This window comes from Vipera berus, assembly GCF_964194415.1.
Source record: "Vipera berus genome assembly, chromosome: 1".
NCBI lineage: Eukaryota > Metazoa > Chordata > Lepidosauria > Squamata > Viperidae > Vipera > Vipera berus.
In genome coordinates, this window is record NC_138202.1 from 14,120 (window position 1) to 38,167 (window position 24,048).

At 52.5% G+C, this 24,048-nt stretch overlaps 1 protein-coding gene across 1 annotated transcript; it reads left to right on the top strand.

Annotated features, from left to right (window-relative positions):
* Positions 1–1,281: 1,281 nt before the first annotated feature.
* Positions 1,282–23,939, top strand: ADAMTSL5 (ADAMTS like 5; the record flags this gene model as incomplete). The annotated part of the gene is made up of 11 exons (XM_081314404.1): positions 1,282–1,368; positions 5,361–5,515; positions 11,175–11,235; positions 12,974–13,082; positions 14,207–14,334; positions 15,063–15,186; positions 17,645–17,728; positions 18,917–19,080; positions 19,548–19,806; positions 23,155–23,226; positions 23,626–23,939. The coding sequence occupies 11 exons, from the start codon at positions 1,282–1,284 to the stop codon at positions 23,937–23,939; spliced, it is 1,557 nt and encodes a 518-aa protein (XP_081170530.1).
* Positions 23,940–24,048: the final 109 nt, after the last annotated feature.

Here is a 24,048-nt window from a genome sequence, read left to right on the forward strand (position 1 = left end):
TGGGAAATCTAGACAGGATCTGAAAACTGTGTTACAGGTTGGTACTTTTAAAGTGTCCCTGAGTGAAACCCCCTCCCCTCAGTCCATTTGGTCACTCCCGGATCAATTAAGGTTCAGGTGTCAAAACCTTCCATGGGAAAAGGGATCTTCCATGCCTTTAGGACATTTCCTTCCTACCTTTCAGATTCTGATTGGAGATACAAACCAGATCTGTCCCCCCCGCCCTGCCCTTTCTTTGTTCTTCTCAGTTCAAAGGTTCTTCCCCTGGTCTAATGATGGCCTCCAGGCAGGCTGAATAAACACCCTTGCAACAAATGGATAAGGATAGCCAATTAACATCTTCTCTTCTCCTCCTTGGGAATGGCAGAATCCAGTGAGGGATGTAAGATTTTAGAACATACAGATAGGGATTTATGAATGGGATATAAATGGATTCTGACAAGGAGGCATTTACACAGAGAGGGTCCCCAAATTAGGGTCTCGGGGAAGAGAGCTGCCGTCCCCCATCCCTCACGGCTCCCTTGTTGAGTTGTCTTAGCCCCTGCAGGGGAAGGACTGGCAAAGCTGGGGGGGGGGATTGAAAAGAGCCACACCTGAACTAACCGGGGGCTGACCCTTCATTGAGAAGATTCCTGTGCAGAGGCTTTCAGCAATAAATCAGTCGATCTGGACCTTCACGGGTGGAGTTGGTTTTTCGCACCTGATACTGTGTTTTCCCAAAAATAAGGCCCGCTCCTATATATTTTTTGCCTCCTAAAGAGGCACCAGGTCTCATTTTTGGAGGGATGTCTTACTTTAGGACCGCCGCAGTCAGGCCTCCCACGCCCTGACACTTGTGCTGCTACCCAGGTTCTTCTGTGGCCGCTTGTGTCTGCATGCCATGTGGCACATCACACCGCTCTCAGCCAATTGTGCTGCTGCCACCACTCAACAAAAAGCTGTGTGGCTCATTGTGCCAATTGCGCCGGTGCCACCACTCGTGGCAGGAGGCTGCGCAGTGCATCACACTGATTGCGCCGGTACCGCTGCTCGCAGCTGCAGGCTACATGGTGCATTGCGCCAATCGCATTGCTCCTGCCACTTGCATCAGGAGGCTGTGAGGCTCATAGCCCTGATCATGAGGCTGGCAGCCTGCTGTGGCGAGGGGCAGCATCAGCAGCATGAATGGTGGGAGAAGCCTCCCGGCCTCCAGCCGCTAGCGGTGGCAGCGATGCGATCGGTGCAATGCGCTGCACGGCCTCCTGTTGTGAGCAGTGGTAGCAGCGTGATGCGCCACGTGGCATGCGGCTGCAAGTGACTGCAAGAGAACTCGAGCAGCAGCATGACAGGTATCCAGGTGTGGGAGGCCTGGCTGCGGTGGTCCTGAGGGTAAGCGGGTGCCTGGGGCAGCTCCACCCCCCAGCTTGATTTTTAGCATGTGCTACACCCCAAAACTAGGGCTTATTTGGGGGGTAGGGCTTATATTCGGTACACATGTAAAACTCAAGCTAGGTCTTATTTTCGGGGAAGCACAGTAACATCCTTTCAGAGTGAAGGAATGATTGTTAGGGGAACCAGGTGTTGTGAGAATGGGTGCACAGCCAAAGGAGGTCCCTCGTCTGCAACTTCACCATTCATTCATGAGCGTAACAGGGGGGAAAACAAATGCCCAGCACCACAGCAGGCTCCCTGTTCGTGCCAGAGCCTTGGCCACAAGGCTGAAAGCTGGCATGCTCCTGAAATGCTTTTGCTGTCAAGGAGCTCCCCCCCCCTTTTTAAGAAGTCCATAAATTTAGCCAAGGGCTTTGAATGACCCTGGAGCAGCTTCTGGGTTGTTCTGACCCTACATCCCTGGAAGGTGGATATGTCCGCTGCATTCATAAGTATCCCTTGGCCGGTGCTGCCTGCCTCCATGCCCAGAGGACCGGGGGGGGGGGGGGCTTGACTGTGAGGGATGGCGGGCTGCCGTCTCCCTCTCTCACCTGGAGGTCTGTCCAGGACAACCATGGAGATGTGTGCTTTTCCTTATTGGAAAGACAGGGAGGCAGGCAAGGCTGGGGAGGAAACGGGGGTGTGACCCAGAGTCTCGGGGTGCCTCTTGCGCTCGGGGTAAAGAAAGGCTCACAAAGGGAGGGAGAGAAAGGGGCGTTTCGGTCGCCTGGGCCAGAAGGCTTCAGCTTGAGAATCCCTTTTTTGTGATCTTTGAGAAGCCATGGAGGGCAGAGATGGTGCCAGAGGATTGGAGAAAGGAGATGTTGTTTCTCCCTCCAAAAAGGGGGTAAAAGAGGCCTGAGGGCATTGCAGAGCAATCAGCTCGGCAGTCGTGCCACACAGACCTCCAGAACAGATTTTATGCTGTCAGTTTGTGAGTAAGTAGGAAAGAATGTGCGGCTTGGCGGGAGCCAGCAGGGCTTAATCAAGAATAAGTCATGTCAAAGTAGCCAGATCATTTTTGACAGAATAACCCCTTTAATTGGCCAGGGAATGTGGTGAACATGGTGTCCTTTGACCTCAGTAAAAGATGGGACACGTCAATCAATTATGATTCTGTGCCATCAAGTCATTGCTGACCGTTAGTGGCCCACATGGATGGCCTCTGTCCCCAGCCTGCTTCCTCAGGTGCGCCCGCCACCATCACTGCTGTGATCCCCCTTCGCTGCTCGCTCTCCTCCCTCCGATCCCAGGCTCTCTCCCCCCCCCAGCTGGCACAATGTGTCTGAGGGGGGTAATTTGAGCTTGGCCATTTGTCCCTCAAGTAAGGACTCCAGACTGACAAAATCTCCCAAGAAATCCTGGTAAAGCGAATGACAAACTGTGTTTTCTGGGGGAAATGATAAATGACTGTTAAAAATAAAGGGCTATACGGTTGGTTTATTTGATTGAGCTTAATATATAAGTGTTGTTTCTTGTAACTCTTGATGGACTTTTGTTATTGAGTAGGACTGAATGAAGAAGCTTCAAGAACTGGTAGATAAGAGATGAGACACGGAGAGGAAAAGTGCCTTTTGTAACAGGATAAGAGAGAGTGATAAATTATTGAAATTGTCTTGATAAAAGAGGGGAATCACTTCTTTATGATTTCCCCTCTTGTGTGTGCTTATTAAAAAATTCTCTGCACTTTTTTACATACTGTACTTCACTTTGTGTTAGTTTTTAAAATATTTTTAATCTTTATTAATTTAAAGCTGGATTTGGAGCTCATCATTGATTTAATTCAGTTATTTGTTTGTTTTGCTCTTGAATTTTCCTTTCTAAAGCAAAGTTTAGAATGGAATGGAATATAGAATAGAGCAGAGCAGAGCAGAGCAGAGCAGAGCAGAAAAGAATAGAATAGAATAGAATAGAATAGAATAGAATAGAATAGAATAGAATAGAATAGAATAGAATAGAATAGAATAGAATAGAATAGAATAGAATAGAATAGAATAGTTGGAAGGGACCTCAAAGGTCATCTAGTCCAACCCCCTGCTCAGGCAATAAACCCTATACCATTTCAGACAACTGGCCGTCCAGTCTTTTCTTAAAAATTTCCAGTGTTGGAGCATTCACAGCTTCTGGAGGCAGGTTGTTCCACTGGTTAATTGTTCTCATTGTCAGTAAATTTATCCTTAGTTCCAGGTTGCTTCTCTCCTTGATTAGTTTCCATCCGTTGCTTCCTCTCCTGCCTTCGGGCGCTTTGGAAAATAGCTTGAGTCCTTCTTCTTTGGGGCAGCCCCTGAGATATTGGAACACTGCTATCATGTCCCCCCTCATCCTTCTCTTCATTAAAATAGATGTACCCAAGCACTGTGTTGGCTTTTTTGGCAGCTGCAGCACACGTCTGGCTCATATTTAAGTGATTAGCATTTTCTTAATCCTTATAAGCCTCTTTCTCCAGCCTTGTCCTTCATTTTTTCCCAAGAAAATTTGGTCAATGCACTGAGAAGCCATGTTTCTCGTGGCTACCAGAGGCCTGGGTGCAACCAAGTGCTGACACAGCTGGTGGGCTTGGTTGGCTGCCATGATCCAGACTGGCACCCAGCGTGATCTGTTCTTGAAGAGACACAGAATCTTTATGCCAATCACTTTTACTCCACTTTGAGAGAGAGCCATTAGTTTGTTTGTTTCATAAACTTGTTTGCCACCCAATTCCCATTGAGGGCCAAACAGAAAGATAATAAAACAATGCCATCATAAACACAAGGAACCAAAGGTGGCAAAAACTGGGCAACCAGGTGCAGTTACCCGCTGCCCAAGATAGCTCAGCTGCAGGCTCCAGGAGGGCTCCCTCCCACCCCCCTCCCAGCAGCAGCCATCAGGTGCCCGTTCCTTGGTCTGAGGGCAGAGGAGAAGGTGAAGACCATTGGGGGGGGTCTTCTTCCCCTCCCCAGCTGCCTCTGCAGCGGAGGAGGGGGAGGGGGGATGCCACTGCCAGGGAAAGATGCCCTCTGCACCACGGTCACCCACAAGCTGTTCTGGCAGCGGTCATTCAGCAGCACAAGGCCAGTCAAAGCCCTCCCTTGGAAGACAGCTTGGCCTCCGGGGGTGGGAGGGCGTCCGGTAGCCCCCCCAAAATGGAGGGGAGGGAGGGCAGGCCTGACTAATGGGACTAGGCATAGCCTCTCTAGACCAGGTCATGCCTGCACAGAGAGGCGGGGATTCCCCCTTTCCTTGCTCCTTGCCAGCCGGCAGGCAGAGCAGAAGATGGGGAGGGGGGAGGCTCCATCCAGAGGCTCACAGCAGAGCAGCCCTCTATCCATCCATCGGACCAGAGAGGAAGCAGGCCAGGAAATGCCACCCTCCATCTTCACTGGACACTAATCAGGAGAGAAGAGGCAAGAGAGGGACGGCCAAGATCTGTAGAAAGCTGCTCATTGTAGGGAGGAACGGGCACCATTCTCACCCCTTCGGCCAAGAGCCTCGACGGTTGACCCACTGCCCCAGCAGCTTCAGAGAGGGAATCCCCTCCCCCGCCGTTGCCAGCAGAGCCGGGAGTTACACTGGCCAGTCGCCCATCCATGGCTGGAGCCAGGATGGGGGAGGAGCAAAGCCTGTCTGGAGCCCAGTACTGGCCACTCTCAGGAGGTCACCCTGTCCTGCCAGAGACACCAGCCTCCCCCCTCTTGGACAGCTTTCCTCTTCATTTGCACACAGGCGCGCTCCGGCCCCCATCGCTCACCGACAGGCACTGCCAAGGGCTAGCTGGGCACATCCTAAGAGGTTGCCTCAGGATGGCGTGGAGGAAAAGACGTAGCCCTGCTTCCAAGAGAGAGACAGGGAGTTGCTCAAACAGCCAAAATGTGGCAAAGTCAGAAATAACACACACGTCAGAGGCTGTGCTGAGTGGTGCCGGGCTGGTGCCTGTCTCCTCTATGGTGACTTTGCTGTCTTCTTTTAAGTAGGGGAGAAACAATGGCCCACTGGACCTTGGCCGGGAATCAGAGCCCCAGCACCGACACCAGCCGGCCCGCGGGACGTGGACACACTGGGGCAGCTGGAGTGCTTGTTCCAGCACCTGCGGGGACGGCGTCTCCTTCCGGATCCGGAGGTGTATCAGGTGGGCAAATGTAGTAGCTCAGGGGAAAGATCCATCCGAATACAGAATATGAGAATAACAGTAATGTCAGAAGGGACCCTCGGAGGTCTTCTAGTCCAACCCCCTGCTTAAGCAGAAGACCCTAGCTAGGCCATTCTGGACAAGTGGCTGTTCAGTCTCTTCTTAAAAACCTCCAGTGATGGAGCAGCCACAACTTCTGAAGGCAAGCCGTTCCTCAGTCTAGTTAATTGTTCTCACTGTCGGGAAATTTCTCCTTAGTTCTAGGTTGCTTCTCTCCTTGATTAGTTTCGATGCTTCTTGTCCTGCCTTCATGCATTCTGGAGAATAGGTTTTATTTTATTTTTATTTTTATTACATTTATATCCCACCCTTCTCCGAAGACTCAGGGCGGCTTACAAGCTTTGACCCCCTCCTCTTCATAGCAGCCCCTTAGATATTGGAAGACTGCTATTATGTCACCCCTTCATTAAACTAGCTATACCCCCAATACCAGCAATGGTTCATCATATGCTTTAGCCTCCAGTCCCCTAATCATCTTTGTTGCTCTTCTCTGCACCCTTTCCAGAGTCTCGACATCTTTTTTGGGGGGGTATTGTGGTGACCAAAAGTAGACAAAGTATTCCAAGTGTAATCTGAGCAGTGCAGTACACAGCGGTGCTACCACTTCATGTGACCTTGATACTTGCCCTCTGATGATGCAGCCTAGTGACTGCACTGGCTGTTTCGGCAGCTGCAGCACAATGCTGACTCATACTTAAGGGATTGTCCACTAGGACCCTAGATCCTTCTCACAGTTGCTATGACCCCGTATTCTATACCTGGGCATGTGGTTTTTCTTGCCCAGTGTAATGCCTTGCTTTTTTTCACCACTGAATTGCATTTTCTTGGATAGGGCCCAGTAATCAAGTCTGCTGAGATCCTTCTTCTAAACTGTTGGCTATTCCCCCCCCCCATTAAATGCAGTCCCAGAGTTGCAGTGGAGGGTTTGTAGGGGGGGAACAGGCTGAGTCAGAATATAAAACAACAAAAATGGTGATGTTCTCCAGAATTGCTTCTCATAGTCTGGTCTTCTTTGGTTGGTTGCCATGTTTCCTGGGTCTTCCATCAGTTCCTTTGGCCTTCTTCCAGCCCCGCCATGACTAAAGGGCTGATCCGGCTTCCTCTTCTAGAACTGGTGCTTCCAGGGGGTCCCTGGTGCCCTCTGAGTGGGGTTGTTTTCTTGCAGACGTTTCATTTAATTAATTTAATTAATTTAATTTAATAATTTGATTTACCCAACTAGGCAACATCCTCAGTGTTGGAAGGGAGTAGAGTTTGGTCTCAGTTTGTATTCTGGTGCCTCGCATGGTCAGAGTTGGTGGAGGATGGTCTCGGAGGTTCTCTGGTTAGGATGTTTACTGTTGGCTTGTTTGGCAGTTCCTGGATTGGGGCATTGTTTACTTCCTGGTTGTTGCTCTGATGTAATCTGTCTCCTCTGGGTGCTGATTGCGGGTGAGGAGGGGTTTTCATCTTTGGGCTCCCTTTTTGGCTGGGTTGACTGTGTCTTTTTGCATGTAGACATTGTTTACGTCTTTGTGTCTACTGATGCCCAATTTGTCAGAGTGACAGGCTTCTAGAAATTCCCCGGTGTTTTGGGCTTGGCCTAGGGCGGTCACAGTTTCCCAGTTGACGCTACGGTCAAACCTGTCCACATGTTGTGACGTTAAGGAGTTTTTATCTTGTCTTCTGACTGCTCACTGGTGTTCCTGGATGAGCTCTGCCGGCCGTCTGCCTGTTTGCCCCGCACAGTGGCTGTTGCACTCACTGCGTTGTGTGTTGTGGATGGCGCCTGTTCCTTTTTTCTTCTGGGGCTTCTGGGTCTTTTGCTTTACTTAGGGTGTTTGTGTGTGGGGTGGGGCTTTGGTTGGCTTGTGTGCTGTGCTGAGTCCCTGTGGTTGTAATATAGTCTGTTTCTGAGATCTTCTTGAGGTACGTATGGCAGCGTGATCCGTTTTAGGGCTTGGGTTGATTGTGCTGTATTGGGTTGAGTGGTCAGGCACTTTTTGATAAGGTTGTGTGGATATCCATTTTGCTCCAATATGCTATATATGCTATATAGATGTTCTGTTTCCTTTTCGAGGTTGCTGCAGTGAATTTGTGCTCATCTAAGTAAAGTTCTTACACAGCTTCTCTAGTGGGAGGCTGGGTTGTTGCTTTGGTAGTGGTGAGGGTGGTTTTTGTGCACACTTGTGTTTCCAGTTTGCCACTGTGGTCTCTGCTGATCAGGATGGCCAGGAATGGCAGTGAGTCGTTTTCTTCTCTGGTAAACTGAATTCCTTTGAAGATGTTGTTGATGGTAGTGTGTTTGTGTGTTCTCTAATTGGTCCTTTATTGTGGTGAAGTATCATCTACATGTCTGATCCATGTTTTGGATTGTGTTTGTGGGAGTGCTGTGGCTTCCAGACGCTGCGTAATAACCTCCATTGTAAGTCCTGAAAGCAGTGGTCCCAGAGGTGTGCCTTCAATTTGTTGGTAAGTTTGTCCATCAAACTGGAAGTGTGTGGTTAGGCAGAGGTTTATGAGATCCATAATCCTGGGTGTTTCGATCTTCATGTATTTAGTTAAGTCGGTGTGCCGTGGAGCAATGTGGTCACAGATTCTTTGGCTCGTTCCAGATCTGTGGAAAGGGGCCCCGACATCAGAGGAGACCCTGACTTAGTCCTCATCCACGGTCAGGTCTCTGACTGCTTGAGGGCCATGCGGTGGGGAGTTGACCAAGTGTGTGCTTCAGGCTTGTGAAGTGCCTAAGAGCTTTTTTGTTATTTCTTTTGTGATGTTGTCAAATGATGCACATGGACGGAGAGGTATTTCAGGCTTGTGTATTTTAGGGCCCCCACAGAGACACGGGAGGATGGATCCGCGGCTTCTCATCCACCCCTGCGAGCTCACCGGGAGTCCTCTTGATCGACTTGTCTAGTTTTAGTATTCTGTAAGTGCTGATTGGGATGTAATTTTCTTTGTCTTCTAGTAGTTCTTTTGCTTTCTGTACATATTGTGAACTGTCCATAATAACCGTAGTTCGGCAATAGCTCCCCCCCCCATCAAAAGAGATGGAACATGTTGGACAATACGAGATGCCGGTATCCACAGCCACTCAGTCTTGGAGGGGTTCAGCCTGAGCCTGTTCCTTCCCATCCAGACCTGCACCACCTCCAGGCACCGGGACATGACGTCAAGGGCATCACTGGGTTGGCTCGGGGTGGAGATAAACAACTGGGTATCATCGGCATATTGGTGATACCTCACCCCAAAGCCACAGATGATCTCACCCAGTGGTAGTAATGGGAGACTTCAACTATCCTGATATCAACTGGGAGACAAACTGCAGCGAGTGGGAGATCGAACAGATTCTAACCAACCTAGCCAACAACTTTGCCACCCAAAAGGTGGAGGAGGGAACTAGAGGAAAAGCTATCCTGGACCTAGTTCTTACTCACAGAGAAGAAGTGATAAAAAGGAGTTGGAGTTGCCGCAACCTTGGACCACACTGACCACGTCATACTGGAATTCAATATAATGCAAACATAAGCAGTAGAATATAATCCAACCAGTGTCTTAAACTTTAAAAGAGAGGATATTAACAAACTCAGAGCGAGCCTAAGAAAAACTCCATGGATAAAAATCCTAAAGGGGAAAACAGCTCAAGAAGCGTGGGAAACTGAAAAAAAAGATCATGAAAGCCTAATCCAGCATGATACCATCAAAAAAGAAAATCAAGAAATTCAAAAAGAAACCAGCATGGTGGCACAAAGATCTCTCCGATATACTGAAAGACGAAAAGGGCAAGTACTAAAAATGGAAAGAGGGACACATAACTAAGGCAAAATATCAGCAGATAGCCTGAATCTCCAAAGATGAAGTCAGGAAAGCAAAGGCTCAGAATAAACAAAGACTTGCAACAAAAGTCAAGGATGATAAAAAAAAGTTTCTTTCAACATATAAATAAGAAAAATGTCAAGGAAACAGTCGGTCCACTAAAGAGAGAAGATGGCAAGGAAATAACAGGCAGCAGAGGGAAAGCAGAAATGCTTCACTCATTCTTTGCATCAGTTTTCACGCAAAAAAACTATAGCCCAACCTATCAAACACATAGCTGTAAAAGACTAGAAATAAAAATTAAAATAATATCTGACTTTGTCTGACTTTGATGAATATAAATCACTGGGACCATCCCAGAGTTCTGAAGGAGCTGGGAGATGTTATTTCAGAACCATCTCACCATATCTTTCAAAAATCCTGGAGCACCAGGGAACTACCAGAGGTTTGGAAACACACCTGATGCGGTTCCCATCTTCAGAAAAGGGGGGAAAACAGACCCAGAAAACTACAGAATAATTGGCCTAACATCAATGCCTGGGAAGATACTGGGAAAAATAATCAAAAGCCAGATCTGTGAACATCTAGAAGCAAATAAACGTATAATTAGTAGCCAGCACAAGTTTGTTAAAAACTGATCATGCCAAACTAATCTTATTTCATTCTTTGACAAAGTGACAAAATTAATGGGCCAGCAAAATGCTCTGAACATAGTATACACTATTTGGATTTCAGCAAGGCATTTGACAAAGTAGACCACAACCTATTTCTTGGTAAGCTAGAAAAATGTGGGATAGACAATATCACCACCAGATGGATTTGTAACTAGCTGACAAACCATACTCAACAAGTAGTCCTTAACCATACTCAACAAGTAGTCCTTAACCATACTCAACAAGTAGTCCTTAACCATACTCAACAAGTAGTCTACATGGAGGGAAGTGAGCAGTGCGATACCACAAGGTTCTGTCTTAGGCCCAGGACTCTTCAACATCTTCATACCTGACTTAGACGAGGGAATAGAATCAAATTTGCGGGTGACTCTAAGCTGGCAGGAATAACCAACACCCCAGAAGACAGGCTCAAGAACCAAATGGATATTGACAGACTTGAACACTGGGCCCTATCTGACAAAATTAAATAAAGTAAGGTTTTACACTGAAGCAAGAAAAATCAAATACCCAGGTACAGATTAGGTGAAACTTGGCTCAACATCAGTAACTGTGAGAGGGATCTTGGACTCCAGCAATGTGCTGCAGCTGCCAAAAATGCCAATACAATCCTAGCCTGTATTAACAGAGGGACAGAAGTGAAGTGTTAATACCACTTTATAATGGCTTGGTAATACTGCACACAGTTTTGGTCACAATATAAAAAGATGTTGTGATTCTGGAAAGAGTGCAGAGATGAGCAGCAAACATGATTAGGGGGCTCAAAGCTAAAACATACGAAGAACAGTGGCAGGAATTGAGTATGTCTAGTCTAGTGAAAAGAAGGACCAGGGACGACACCATAGCAGTCTTCTAACGCCTCAGGGGCTATCATAGGGAAGAGGGGGTCAGCCTGTCCTCCAAAGCGCCTGAAGGGCAGGAGAAGAAGCAACGGATGGAAACTCATCAAGGAGAGAAGCAACCTGGAACTAAGGAGGAACGTCCTGACAGAGAGGACAATTAATCAGTGCCTTGCCTCCAGAAGTTGTGATGGTGCAAGGCTTCCTGCCAGAGGAGGGGGTTGGACTAGAAGATCTCCAAGATCCCTTCCAACTCTTCTGTTATTCTGTTGTTTTGTTTTTCTTGGGCCACAGGCTTCCTGGAGAAGACCCTTGCAGAGCGGAGGCCAGGCAGTATCGCGTCTGTGAGCGGGAAGTGAGTACCCTTCTCTCCCCTACTCAGCCTGTCTTGACAGGGAGCTTAGCCAAGAGGCTGGAAGCCTCTTGCAAACGTCAGTCATGGGTGGGGCACTTGGGGGTCCCGGTTTAACCACAGCCCTCGGATGCCCAAGGGAACCTTTGCTGGCGTGGTCTGGGGGGAAATCCAACAGTCCCGTGGTCTCTGCGTGGCCTTCGTGGTCACCAGAAACGTGCAGCACATAAGTGCACATCCAAGGTAGGGAGAGACAGGTCAGCTGAGTGCTGCCTGGGCCTCCTCCTCATAAATGGGGAACCCCTCCAGATTATTATGGGTCTGGATTCCCCCCCCCTTATTTATGACCCTGTAATCCCTTAGTCTGGGGTAGAGTTGGCGTGACAGAATGAATGGAGCTGAGATTTACTGGCCGGATGCCCTTCCTGAGTTCCCAGCCAATCCTTTCTCTTTGCGAGAAACATCTGCCACTACCTAGCACTGAGCTTTCCACTTCCTGAGTGGGAGGCGAGCGTCTTCACCACTAGGCCACCAGGTCACTCAGAGTGGGTCCAGAATGCAGGGGCCAATTTCTGCCCAAAGTTTCTGGTAGGCACAACAGCACTGGGGGCCCTGTGGGTTTGTGCTTACATTCAAGATGCATAGTTAACATCCAGCCTTGTATTCTAGGACTTTTGTAAACAGATCATAGTTAACACAATAACAGAATAATAAGAGTTGGAAGAGACATTAGAGGTCTTCTAGTCCAACCCCTGTTCAAGCAGGAGACTCTATGCCCATTTTGCACAAATGGCTGTCCAGTTTCTTCTTAAAAGCCTCCAGTGATGGAGCACCCACAACTTCTGGAGGCAATTTCTGTTCAACAGGTTGATTGTTCTCACTGCCCATTGTTAGGAATCAACATAGGTGATATGTTGACGTGTGAAGCTAGTTGTTGATTTTATTGTTGTACAAGTAGTCCTTGCATAACAATCATTCATTTGCAGTAACAGTGGTACTGAAAAAAGCAATGAATCAGTCCTCACACTTACGACCATTGCAGCATCCCCACAATGTGATTATGATTTGTGAGTTTGGCAACTGGTGGACATTTGCGACATTCAGAGCATCCTGCAGCTGCATGATCGCCCTCAGCAGCATCCCCAAAGTCAACAGGAAAGCCAGTTGCAAGTTGCGGTCACCTGATGTCAAATTTAACAATTATGGGTGATTCACTCGAGGACCATAGCAAAAAAAGCTCGTAGGAACAGGCGCTTAATGACCCCACCACTTAAAGATGAATTTTTCATTCCCTATTGCAGTCATAAATCAGGGACTATCTATAGTGGTAGAGGCCCTGCTGTTATTTATGAACTTTTATGTGGTGCTTTTGAAGTTTTCTAAGTTTTATTACAATGTTATTATTCTGTGATTCTGGAATATAGTGTGGATGTTCATCTTTGGTATTGTTGACTCTTCTGGGCAGCCTAGTCTGGGGCCTGCCATATATAAACGAACAAACGAATGAATGAGGAAAGGAAGGAAGTCCGTTCTGGGTGTGTCTTTTCTTTCCATCCTGCAGACATGTTCTAACAGCGGTCCTCTCCCTCCCCTTCCCCTCCCCTCTCTGTCTCTGTCTGTCTGTCTGTCTTTGTCTTTCTTTCTGTCTCCCTCCCTCCCTCCCTCCCTCCCTCTTCCTCTCTCTGTCTTTGTCTCTCTCTGTCTCTCTCCCTCCCTCCCCCTCCCTCTCCCTCTCTCGCAGGCCTGCCCAGCTGGCACCGTCCCCTTCAGGGCGATGCAGTGCGCTCTCTACAACAGCAGGCCCATCCCAGGGGGGCAGGCCCAGTACCAGTGGGTCCCCTTCCATGGAGGTGAGAGCATCGGGGAGGGGAGCCAAGCCCTCAAGATCATTTTGGGGGGGGGGCTTGGCCATGGGTTTCTTTCCGGCCTCACTTTCCTCAGAGTGGAAATCCCAGGAAGAGGCAGATTAGCCAATGACCTGAGCAGGAGGAGTTAAATTTTTTGCTCTTGCAAATGGCCACTGAGCTTCATCCTCTAGAGATCAAGATTGGCAGAGGGAGGGGGGGGGGCTAAAAGATTATATAGGCTAGACTACCCCCAGCTGAGGGGTGGTGGGGTTGGTGGCTTGTTTGTGTGGTTTTTGACATTGGACCCACTTCACATCTTACAGGGCTTAGGATAAGGTATCTGCCAGGGTCGTTTCTCCTGTAAGATCCAGTAGAGTGACATCAGTTGATGGAGCCTCAGAGCCTTGTGAATAGGGGAGAGGTGGGGTAGAACACCCCCCCTTGCCTCACACAGGCCCTTTTTGAGAAGCTGCATTCTTGGAAACGGCCTGGGAGAGGGAAGGGCTGGGGGAGAAGAGGGGAGGATTCAGCTCACATCTTCTGCCTTCTGCTTCTGCTTGGTTCATCCTGTGCTGGGATCCCAAACCCCAAATGATGTGGGACTCCGTTTATTGGGACAAGCATGGACAGTCAGTGACCTCTGAATAACAGACCAGCTCAGCAGGGTCACAACTCCCCCCCCCAAGAGGTGTGTTGTGAGAAGGGGGCACAAATAGGTAGCAGAGCATCAGTGGGGCCAAAACAAATGCTGAACTCCCAGAGTGTCCCCAGAAATCGGGACTCTGCTGGGAACGCTAGATCTGTGTGTGTTGCATGCTTCACATACACACACAACCCTACAATTGCCTGGGTGGGGATTTGCTGAAAGGGGACAAAGTGTTTTAAAACATTTCCTTCAACCTGAGGGGAAAGTGAACCAGGATCCCTGACTCTGGCTGTCCAGGCCCAGAGGCAAGTCAGTTGGGGGGGGCGCACAATCTGGTCAGCCCCCTGGAGCAAAGGCAGTGAGAGGGACTGAAAAACTTCCATCCTGGTCTAGCACTGTGACCTTTAGGCCAACCCCCCTGCCCCCAATCAAATGGACAGGCCTGGCTCTCATGCCCCCTCTGCCTCCTTCACCCCCCCAGCTGCCAACCTCTGTGACCTGAACTGCCTGGCGGTGGGACACAATTTTTACTACAGCTTTGGCCGAGTCCTGGACGGAACCCTCTGCAGCCCAGCATCGCCAGACCTCTGCATCAGTGGCCGGTGTTTGGTGAGTCCGCTGGCATCGGATATGACGGGTTGTGCCTGTTGGGGAGGGGTGTGATGGAAGCGCCAGAGAATTTCCAGGGCGGGGGGGCGGAGGAGAAGTGGCAGCCCAGCCCAGAGCAGGATGGAGGTAGAGAAAGAGATTGAGGAGAGCCCCCCCCCCCCGAAACTCCGTTCAGCTGAGGGCAGTAAAGGTTAGTCTGGCAAGATTCTGTCTGTCTGGTGTGAGTAAATAAAGAACTAACTTTGGCTGGATTGTTCAATGTTGTTCTTGGGCTGGGTCTGGCCCTCCCCACTTTCGGCCACCGGAAGGATACAGGGCCCAGATCCTCCTATTCTCCAGCATTGGGCTGTCCTCGGCCGTCATTCTCCAAACGCAGCAAGAAAAAAAGACAAAAGTCCACACAAGTGAGGCGTATCGCAAACCGAGGAGGCGCTGCTGCCTCATTGTTGAATGAGTTGCGGGTGTTGTGCAGAGCTCAGGAGGAAGAGCAGCCCACCCACAAAACAAGCGCTTGCCTTTATGGGGGAGGGGGAGGAAGAGGAGAAGCACTTTCTCTGGGGAGGGTTTCCCTGCCCCATCCCAGGAGGTCCCCGGGCAGACGCTCTAGTAGCCAAGGGATGTAGGGCAGCCTTGCAACACTGAGGGGCAGTGGGTTTTCTCCATCCCCCCATAACAAGGGGCATCCCTTCTGGGCACCTCTAATTGCCACCCTTTCTACAATCCCTCAGAGAGCCGGTTGTGATGGGATCCTGGGCTCCGGGGCGCTGGCCGATGCCTGTGGCGTCTGTGGGGGCAGGAGCGAGTCCTGCGTCTTCGTCCAGGAAGCCTTCCGGGCGGCGATTCCCGCCTCTGGTGATTGAATGCGCTGACGTGGGTGAAGCTTTGGCTTTTGTCAACCCAGCCCCCTGCCTCTCCTCCTCCTCCTCCCCCCAACCCACACGCCTCCCTTCTTCCCCTGCTGCTGCTCTGCTGGCTGGCCGGGGCTGTCCTGAAGGTGGGTTTCGCCCATCTGCCACGCCTGGTGATGCCTGGTGCCCTCTAGGAGCCTCATCTCCAGGCTTGCAGGCCGAGCACCTGGCACTGTCCTTCTAACCAGCTGAAGCCCTTTGCAACTGATTCCTGCCCACGGGGGGGGGGCACCAAGCGCTACTTGATGGGCACCAGAGTCTCGGCATTCTTGGCACACGAGAGCAACACAAAAATACTCCTAGGCAATGGGCAGGTACCCCTGAGCCTGCTTGGAGGCCAAAAGCAGGACGTAAAGGGTTAAGAATGTGTGAAGACGGGAGACGCATTGTGAGTTTGTGAAATTTACCAAGAGGGCAAGTGTGGAATTAGTCTCAATGAAGCGTATCCAGGCACATCTGTCCTGGATACATAATCCCAACATGGAAGTGGTGGAAACGAGGGGGAATTTGCAAGCACAGCAAGGTTGGGGAAGGGGCCCTGGATGGCATCAGAATAGAATAGAGCTGGAAGGGACCTTGGAGGTCTTCTAGTCCAGCCCCCCTCTCAAGCAGGGGAACCTATACCGTCTCAGACAAGTGACTGTCCAGTCTCTTCTTAAAAACCTCCAGTGATGAAGCACCCATCATTTCTGGAGGCAAGCTATTCCACTGGTTGATTGTCCTCACTGTCAGGAAATTTCTCCTTAATTCCAGGTTGCTTCTCTCTTTGGTCAGTTTCCAACCATTGTTTCTCGTCCTGCCCTCTGGTGCTTTGGTGAACAACCTGGCCCCCTCTGCCTTGTGGCAGCCCCTCAGACACTGGAACGCTGCTATCATGTCTCCCCTATTTCTTCTTTTCCTTAGACTAGCCAGACTCAAATCCCGCAGCCGTTCTTCCTATCTTTTAGTCTCCAGGCCCCTGATCATCTTAGTTGCTCTTCTTTGAACTTTTTCCAAACTGCATCACACCATTCTAAGGACAACACACGCACCACTGTGCAAACGACACAGTTGCAGATTGTGCCCACTTGTCCCATCCCACCTCCTGCACACTTCTTGTCCAATCTCATGGACCGGAGCTGACAAGTGCACACCAGGAAATAAAGGGTGTGCAACACTGGGAGGTTGCAGGTCTGCCCCTGAAAGGGGGGGGTGCCCGTGGGTGATGCAGGGAAGCTGCTGCAGTGGATTCTGACAACAGGGAGAGCCAGGGATGCGTGAAGGAAGTGGGGGAGGGGGAGGCTGGAAGTGCAGAGAGACAGGCGAGCTGGGCCCACTCGGCAAAAAAATGCCCCTAAATCTAAGAGCAGGCTTGATGAGGTGATTCAGGCTGAACTCTTTTGAGAGTGGCTGCCCAGGCCGTGAGGAGGCAGGCTGTCTTCTGGGCCCTGGGAGGGGCTGGGGGGGGGAGAAAGGAAAGAGGGTGAAGGAGGAGAAAGAGGCAGCCTTCGATTAATCTTCCAGAAGAAATAGAAAATGGGCCCTTCCTCGGAGCTGCATTTATGGGCACCCCTCCAGTCCTTGAATTGGCATGGAGACCCTGGCGTGGCCCAGGGGGTCCTCAAAAATGTCGGGCATTTTCATGTCACCATTCCTGCCACCATGTGAGGGTCTAGAAGTGGATGGAATGACATAATTGGGAGTCAAGAAAAAGAGGAGGGGTTAGGGTGCCATCAGGAGAAACTGAACGAAAACTAGAAGCCAGGAGCTTATGAAGGAGAGCGGGTGACGAGGAGGATCAAGAAGAAAACAGTGCTGAAAGATGAATACAAAAACGAAGGGGAGAAGCACGCTGAGGTGTCTGCATCATGAAAATTCACAAGGACTGGATTGAGAAAACAAAGCAGAGGAAGCTACCAATGACAGGCAGGAGGAGCGTGAGCGTCTTTTGAGGACCAGGCTGATGGTTGGTAAGAAGCTGAAAGACGGGAGAGGTTCAGAGAAGGCGAAGGGAAGGAAGGAAGGAGAGGGGAAGAGGAAGGAAGGAAGGAAGTGCTCACTAGGAGTGGAAGATGACTTGATGGCACTTAATCACAACATGGAAGGGGTGGAAATGAGGGAAGGTTTGCAGGAACAGCAAGGTCCTGGGAGGTGCCCTGGAGGAGGCACCGAACTGTCTCGGCCATCCAGGATCAGGGCCAAGACCTCTTCTGAGTGAGCTCCATCGCCGGAGGTCCCAATCCTCCAAAAGCAGGGAGTCGGGGAGCAGCTGCAAAGGCGGTGGGGGGGGGGAGCAGCAGCCCTGGGAAGCCACCCAGGAGTCCCCCCCCAGCACAAGTCCCACTTCCCCTGGGGCCCCACCCCTCGGGTCTCCCCTGCCTCTGCCTCTCTCTGACTGGCTCTCCTCTGATTCTTCCCAACAGGTTTCTTTGGGTACAGGAATGTGACCCGGATCCCAGCCGGAGCCAGACAAATCAGGGTGATCGACCACACCCCCAACTACCTCGGTAGGTCTGTCCTTCCCTTGGATCGGCCCCAGCGCTTCCTCCTTGGCCCCAGTAGGCCTCTCTTGCCAGAGCCATGGGGGGGAGGGGGAGGGATCCCAGCAGGCAGCTGGAGGTTAAGGAGAGGGAGGGAGGGAGGGAGGGGCAACAGGCATCCAGTCCTGCCAAGCCCTAGTTTTCCCCAATGCACAGCCTGGAGCCCCAGCCCACCCGAGGAGGAGGCTCAGCGTGCTAGGAGAGGAGCTGGACTAAGCAAGCCAGCCGCAGCCGTGGACTTAATGGCCTCAGGGGAGGAGGCTACTGGACCACTTGAATTTCAGCTGGCTGTGGTCCATTTCTGGAGGGTGGGCCTAGCGTGGCACCCCAGAGAAGTGACCCCCTCCTCTGCTAGGCGTGAGTGCAGGAGGGCTTCCCACTCAGAAGGCTCCAAAGGAAGGAAAATGCCCCAAAGCAGACAAGGAGTACCACCAGGGCCTGCGGGCATGGGAACAAAACGCCACCTCCACATTCAGCAGGGCCCACTTGTGGGCGCCTCGGCCCCAGAGAAGGGCAGGGCGTGGCTGATTCCCTCTCCTGGCCAGATCCGGGACAGCCTTCCCCTCCTCAGAGAGCACTGCAGCTGCGGGTGCTGTTCCCCACCTACCCACCCCCCGGGCTCCTTGAAAGAGCATGGAACATAGAATAATAGAACTGGAAGGGAGCTTCAAGGTCTTCTAGTCCAGCCCGCTGCTTGAGCAGGAGACCCTAACCCTATTCCATTTCAGTTAAATGATTGTCCAAAGCAGAGGGACAGCACTTCTTCTGTCGCACCCTTCTGCAAACCCCCCCCAATTGCTTCCTGCTTTGGGGCCTTTTCACTTCTGTGCATCCCAGAGTAAGAAAGTGGGGAACCAGAGGCACTCCCCCCTCCCCCACACACATCTGGGAGTTCAGCCGTCAGCTTTCTGCTCCACGCTGGACACACAGACATAGTCGTGGCTGTTTTCACTCACATTCAAGCTGAGGCAAAAGAGCAGCCCCCACATTCTCTGCTGACCAGTCCAGCCCTTGGCACAGCAGCCCAGCTGGCCGATTCTCCAAGCCTTCCAAACCAAAGCCGTCGCCCTCCCCACCCACCCCCCAGTTCTGCCGCTTTCTCTCTCCGGAGCCCACATCCACCCCAAACCCTTCCTGTGCTCCCTCCCTCTGCAGCCCTGATGGAAGCAAACCAGCATTATGTCCTCAATGGGGAGTGGGCTGTGGATCAGCCAGGTGCATTCGAGGCTGCAGGCACCCGGTGGCATTACACTCGCACGGATAACGGGCACGAGACCCTTGAGGCGGCAGGACCCACAAGCGAGGATCTGTTTATCATGGTGAGAAGAGAGGGGATCCCCTAGCACAGGGGTAGGCAACCTTGGCTCTTTTATGACTCGTGGACTTCAAATCCCAGAATTCTTGAGCCAGCTGGCTCAGGAATTCTAGGAGTTGAAGTCCACGAATCATAAAAGAGCCAAGGTTGCCTACCCCTGCCCTAGCAAAAAAAGAGATAGCACAGATCACTGTTTTTAGCCCCTTGAAAGATGGCCACCTCTGGACACTAAATGCTGGGTGGGAGGGACAGGCCACCCTCTGATCTGTGGTCCTCACCCTAGAGACATGGAAAACAGCACACAGAACATGTCTCTTTGGCTTCCGCTGGTTCTCTCGACTGGTATGCAAGGAAGAGAATTGTATGGGGCCAGGAGCAGTTTTGCAAGGGGAGGCAGCTGGAGAGGGGCTGCCCCTACTTGCAAGTATGCCTTGACTCTGCTAACGCGCCCCCCCCCAATCCCACTGCCAGGTCCTTTTTCAGGAGGAGAACCTCAGCATAGACTACCAGTACTGGGGGCCAAGGAAGCAGATCCCCCACCGCGCACAGGGGGAGGGCCATGCTCTGCGCCAGCCCCAGGCCAGAGAGATAGAGGCCCAGCACCCAGAAGAGCCTGCGGACTTTCCTGAAGCCATAGCAGTGACGCGACGTTTCACCAAGGCCCAAGAGGTGGCCAAGGAGGTGCCACAGAAGGTCACCCCAGCACCCCTGAGGACTCCAACGGCACCAGGTAGCTCTGGGGCAGGCGCAGAGGGGGGAGCCCCCAATTCCCTGGACCGTCTGTTTCAGTTTCTCCGGCAGACGTAGGAAGAGAAGCGATGGGCAGGGGAGGCATGATAGATTTCTCGGCGGAACAGCTGGCCCCGTGCCCCAGCTGTGGCCCCAAAGGCCCATAGACATAGAGTAGCACCCTCTCGCTGAGTGATGCCACCCCAACTCCCCAAAGGCTACTTTATTCTTTGTTAATGCAGTTCATAAGAAACCAAGCTGGCCAAGTCCTTTGGAAAGGGCTCTCTCCAGAGAGAGAGAGAGAGAGAGAGAGAGAGAGAGAGGGGGGGGGGGTCAGGTTTTCCTTGCGGGGGTGGGGTGGGCACCGGCTCTCTAGGCCACACGCTCCCGGGGAAGGAGTCCGTAGTAAGGGATGCTCATGCCTTGGCAGGCAGAGATCCCTGTGAGGCAGAGACGCCTTAGCTGGCAAGCCCAAACCCTGAGAGAGAGTGTGTGTGTGGGGGGGGCTTGAGGTCATCCACTTGCACCCTGCTCAAACAAGCCCTCCAGCCAGATCCATCCAGCAAAGGGACGTCTGTCACACCTTCCGTGATCAAACGGCTACTGGGCTACTGCCGTTAGGAGGCTTTCCCTAGGCTGAATCAGAAACAGCCTTCCTGCAACTTAAATCCCCCTTGTGCACTTTGGATCGTGGAAGAACGTGACCCTCGGCGAGACTGGTTAGGAGGGTCAAGGGAACCATCTTCCTCCTTCTCAAGCCAAAGCATCCCCAGCTCCTTCACTCTCCCTGCGCAGCTGGGCTTCTGCCACCCCCCACCCCCCCACACACACCGGCCTTCTCTGAAGGGGCTCCTTTGGCTTCTCTAAATCCTCCTTAAGGCGGGGGGGGGGGAGCGTGCCTAGATGGGGAAGGGGGGGTGGCCTCTGATCCCTCCAGCCAGAGCAGACCACAGCTGCCTTCACCTTTGCTGGCCCCTTTCCAGCTTACCATCCACTTCGCTTCCGCATCTTCTGGTGTTTTATTCTTGGGGTTGACCGGCTTCTGCCTTAGTGTGTTCTTGGGTTTGAGGTTTGCACATATGTCGTGTTGGCTAAAGGTCCTCCCGACCTTTTCTAATATTCCTGCAACGTGTGGAGCGACTGTGTTGCTTCTTCTTTGTCTGTCACGGAGGAGCTCCTGCTGGGTCTTTGGGGGGATTGGATGAAGGCCCACCTGGGACAGCCACACGTCCTGAGGGCTTCCTTCATGTGCTTTAGCCCTTTGCTGGTAGGCCGGCCTTCGGCCCAGTGGTGCGTAGCGTTGTGATGGCTCCCGTTTTGTGCTCTGGTGCAGAGGTCCCCAACCTTTGGGGCACCAGGGAGCGGTTATGTGGAGAGAGATTTTTCTGCGGACCGGAGGGAGTGTGGTTTTTTGTGCTGCCTGCATCCCACGGATGGGGCTTTATTTGTTTGTGCAGCCCAATTGCTAGCATGCCACAGCCCAGTACTGGTCCACGGACCGGGGGTGGGGGACCCCTGCTCTAGTGGGTGCTGGGAATCAAAATGTAAATAGTGATCTGGGGGGGGGGGCGGTGTTCCTGTAAATTTTGATGTTAAAGCTTCTGTCTTCCTTAATGTATACTGCACAGTCCAGGAAGGCTAGACTCTTTTCCTTAACATCTCCCTGTGTGAATTTGACGTATCCGTCCACCGAGCTGACATGTTTGGTGAATGCTTCCAATTCCTGTGTTTTGATCTTGACCCAAGTATCTTGTCCACATTACCCATTCCAGTGAGTGGGTGAGGTTCCTGTGAAGGAGTTCAGGGCTTTGGCTTCTACCTCTTCCATGTAGAGATTGGCCACAATGGGGGACACAGGTGAGCCCATGGCGCAGCCGTGTTTCAATCTGTAGACGCCTTCGCTGTGTCTAAAATAGGTGGTGGTCAGGCAGAGGTCCAGCATGGCACTTATGTGGTCTGGGCTGAGGTTGGTTCTGTCACCTAAGGTGCATCAACTCTTGTCACCTACAACACTGCAGAACATTTAACTGCCTTATTAGCTCCGTTAGTTGGTAACAGCACCCATCACATCAACGAGTCACACGACTTCGCCAGCAGGGTTTGGAAATTAAAACTGACCGAGATGAGACCGTGGATTCCCGCGATGTGACTTCCCTCTTCACTTGCGTCCCAACAACTGAAGCCGTCACGGTAGTGAAGAAACGACTGACGCAAGGTGGCACCTTAGGTGACAGAACCAGCCTCAGATCAGCCGCATTGGGGAATGGGCTTTCCTCACGGAGCTTAAGGGTGAAAGCCGCTTTCGAGATCACCCAGTCCAACCCCCTGCCCAGAATAGAAAGCCACCCGTACATTACCCCAGTAGGGGCTTCTTGGCCCTCTGTTTAAAGGAACAGATGACCCACCTGGCTTCCTGAGTCAGCTGCTCCCACTGTGGAACTTCATGTCTAGCCAGAACCTGCCTGCAATGGACACCCGCCGTCTCCTCTTCTGCCTTCTGGAGCAAGTCTGTCCAGTTCTGCCCCATCACCTGTGGGGCAGCCCTGCAGATCCCTGTTGACGAGCGCCGGGCCTCCAGCAATGTCTCCCTCGGTTCCTTACATGCTGCTCCCTCCCTCTTGGGAGGGTTTCGCCTTCTGCCAGGCAGAACCGGGTCTGCTTCCCCACAGCTCCAAATGCCCGGCTGTGCCCCTGCCTTCCGGGGGCACCAAAGACCGCCTCTCCCAAGGCTCCCGGGGGGCCCATTTCTCCCAGCAAGGAGCAGGCAGCCCAACAAGACTGTTGGACGTCAGAGTCGCTGCCACAGGAAGCCCTAAACACGGGCACAGACCCTTGACCAATCACAGCCGTTCCCTCCACATCTTCCGCTGCCCCTTTGACTGGTCCTGCCGAAATAGGGTAATTGACTGGGAGCTGCTTTCCCCGTTGCATTGTCAGGAGCTCCTCAGTAAACCAAGAGGGCAGCCTGCGGGTGCCATTGCGCTGGTCCTTCAGCTATCTGCATTCAACTGAGATGTGTAGTGGAACTGCCCCTCCCCTCCACCAAACCAGCTGGCATCATCAGCCCCTAAAAGCCCCCCCCCACACACACAGGTCGGAGGGGTGGCAGCTTGACCAGGAACAACTGGTGGGTCTCTGGGCCGTTAGAAAAGCACACTGCTTCCCCCCCCCCAATTTCCCCATGGGACGCTGCCTTTAATTCAGCAGGAGGTGGCCAAAGCTTTCCTTGTTAGCAGCGGCCGCAGCCGCCCAGCTGGCCCTAACCGTGTCTCTCTCTCTCTCTCTCTCTCTCTCTCTCTCTCTCTCTCTCTCTCTCTCTCTCCCCTCCCCTCCCCTCCCCCCCTTGCAGGACGGTGTGGGAAGTGCGACCCGCCGAGAGGGAAGTTGCAACGCCTTCACCACTACTGCAACAGCGACTTCGGTAGGTATTCTTCCCTCTTGCCGGGCTGGGCTGAGGGAGAGACCGCCTGCGCTGCGGGGAGCGTCTGCCGCACACCTGCACAGAACTCGGGTCTCCCGCGGCGCCGGTTCCTCCCTTCCGTCCGTCCATTCAGGCTGCACAGAAATTGATTTGTTGTTGCCTCCGCTTGGACGGCCCGGGAAGAAAATGACGCCGGCGCTTAAAGCGGCTCTCCGGCTGTGCCTCGTTCGCGCACCACAGGAGCTGCAGGCAGACGGCCCGGGACTGCGGCCGTGGCGCGCCAGGAGGAACGCGCGGAGTCCGTGTCCCGGGGACAAGGGCGGGCTGCAGGGCACCCGGGGGATGGGGGACCGAGGCTCTTCTCACCGACCGACCGGCGGGCGGGCTTCTTCCCGGCAGTCTTCCGAGCCCGGATCCTCTCGAAGCGCTACGTCGGCTCCGAGACGCGCTACGACGTGCAGGTGCAGCAGACCTACCGCAACCGCTTCCCGCTGCGCTCGCGCGAGTACGTCTGGGTGCCCAACACCTGCGACTGCCCTCATCTGCTGGAACGGCGCGAGTATCTGCTCATGGCGCGGAACCACGTCAACTTCGAGCAGACCCTCAACCGACTCCTGTTGCAGCGCGGCGACTACGCCCGGCCCTGGTCGCCCCGCGAGGACCTGCAGCTGCGCGACGCTGCCCCGCGTTGCCAGCCCGGCCCGCCCGCCTGAGAGCCTCCGCCTGCGCGAGGAAGCCGCGAGAGCCCCCACCCCCACCCCGACTGCTGAGCGCGCCACCTCCGCCCCACCGGGCAGGGGAGCGCGCGCTTCGGCGCCCGGA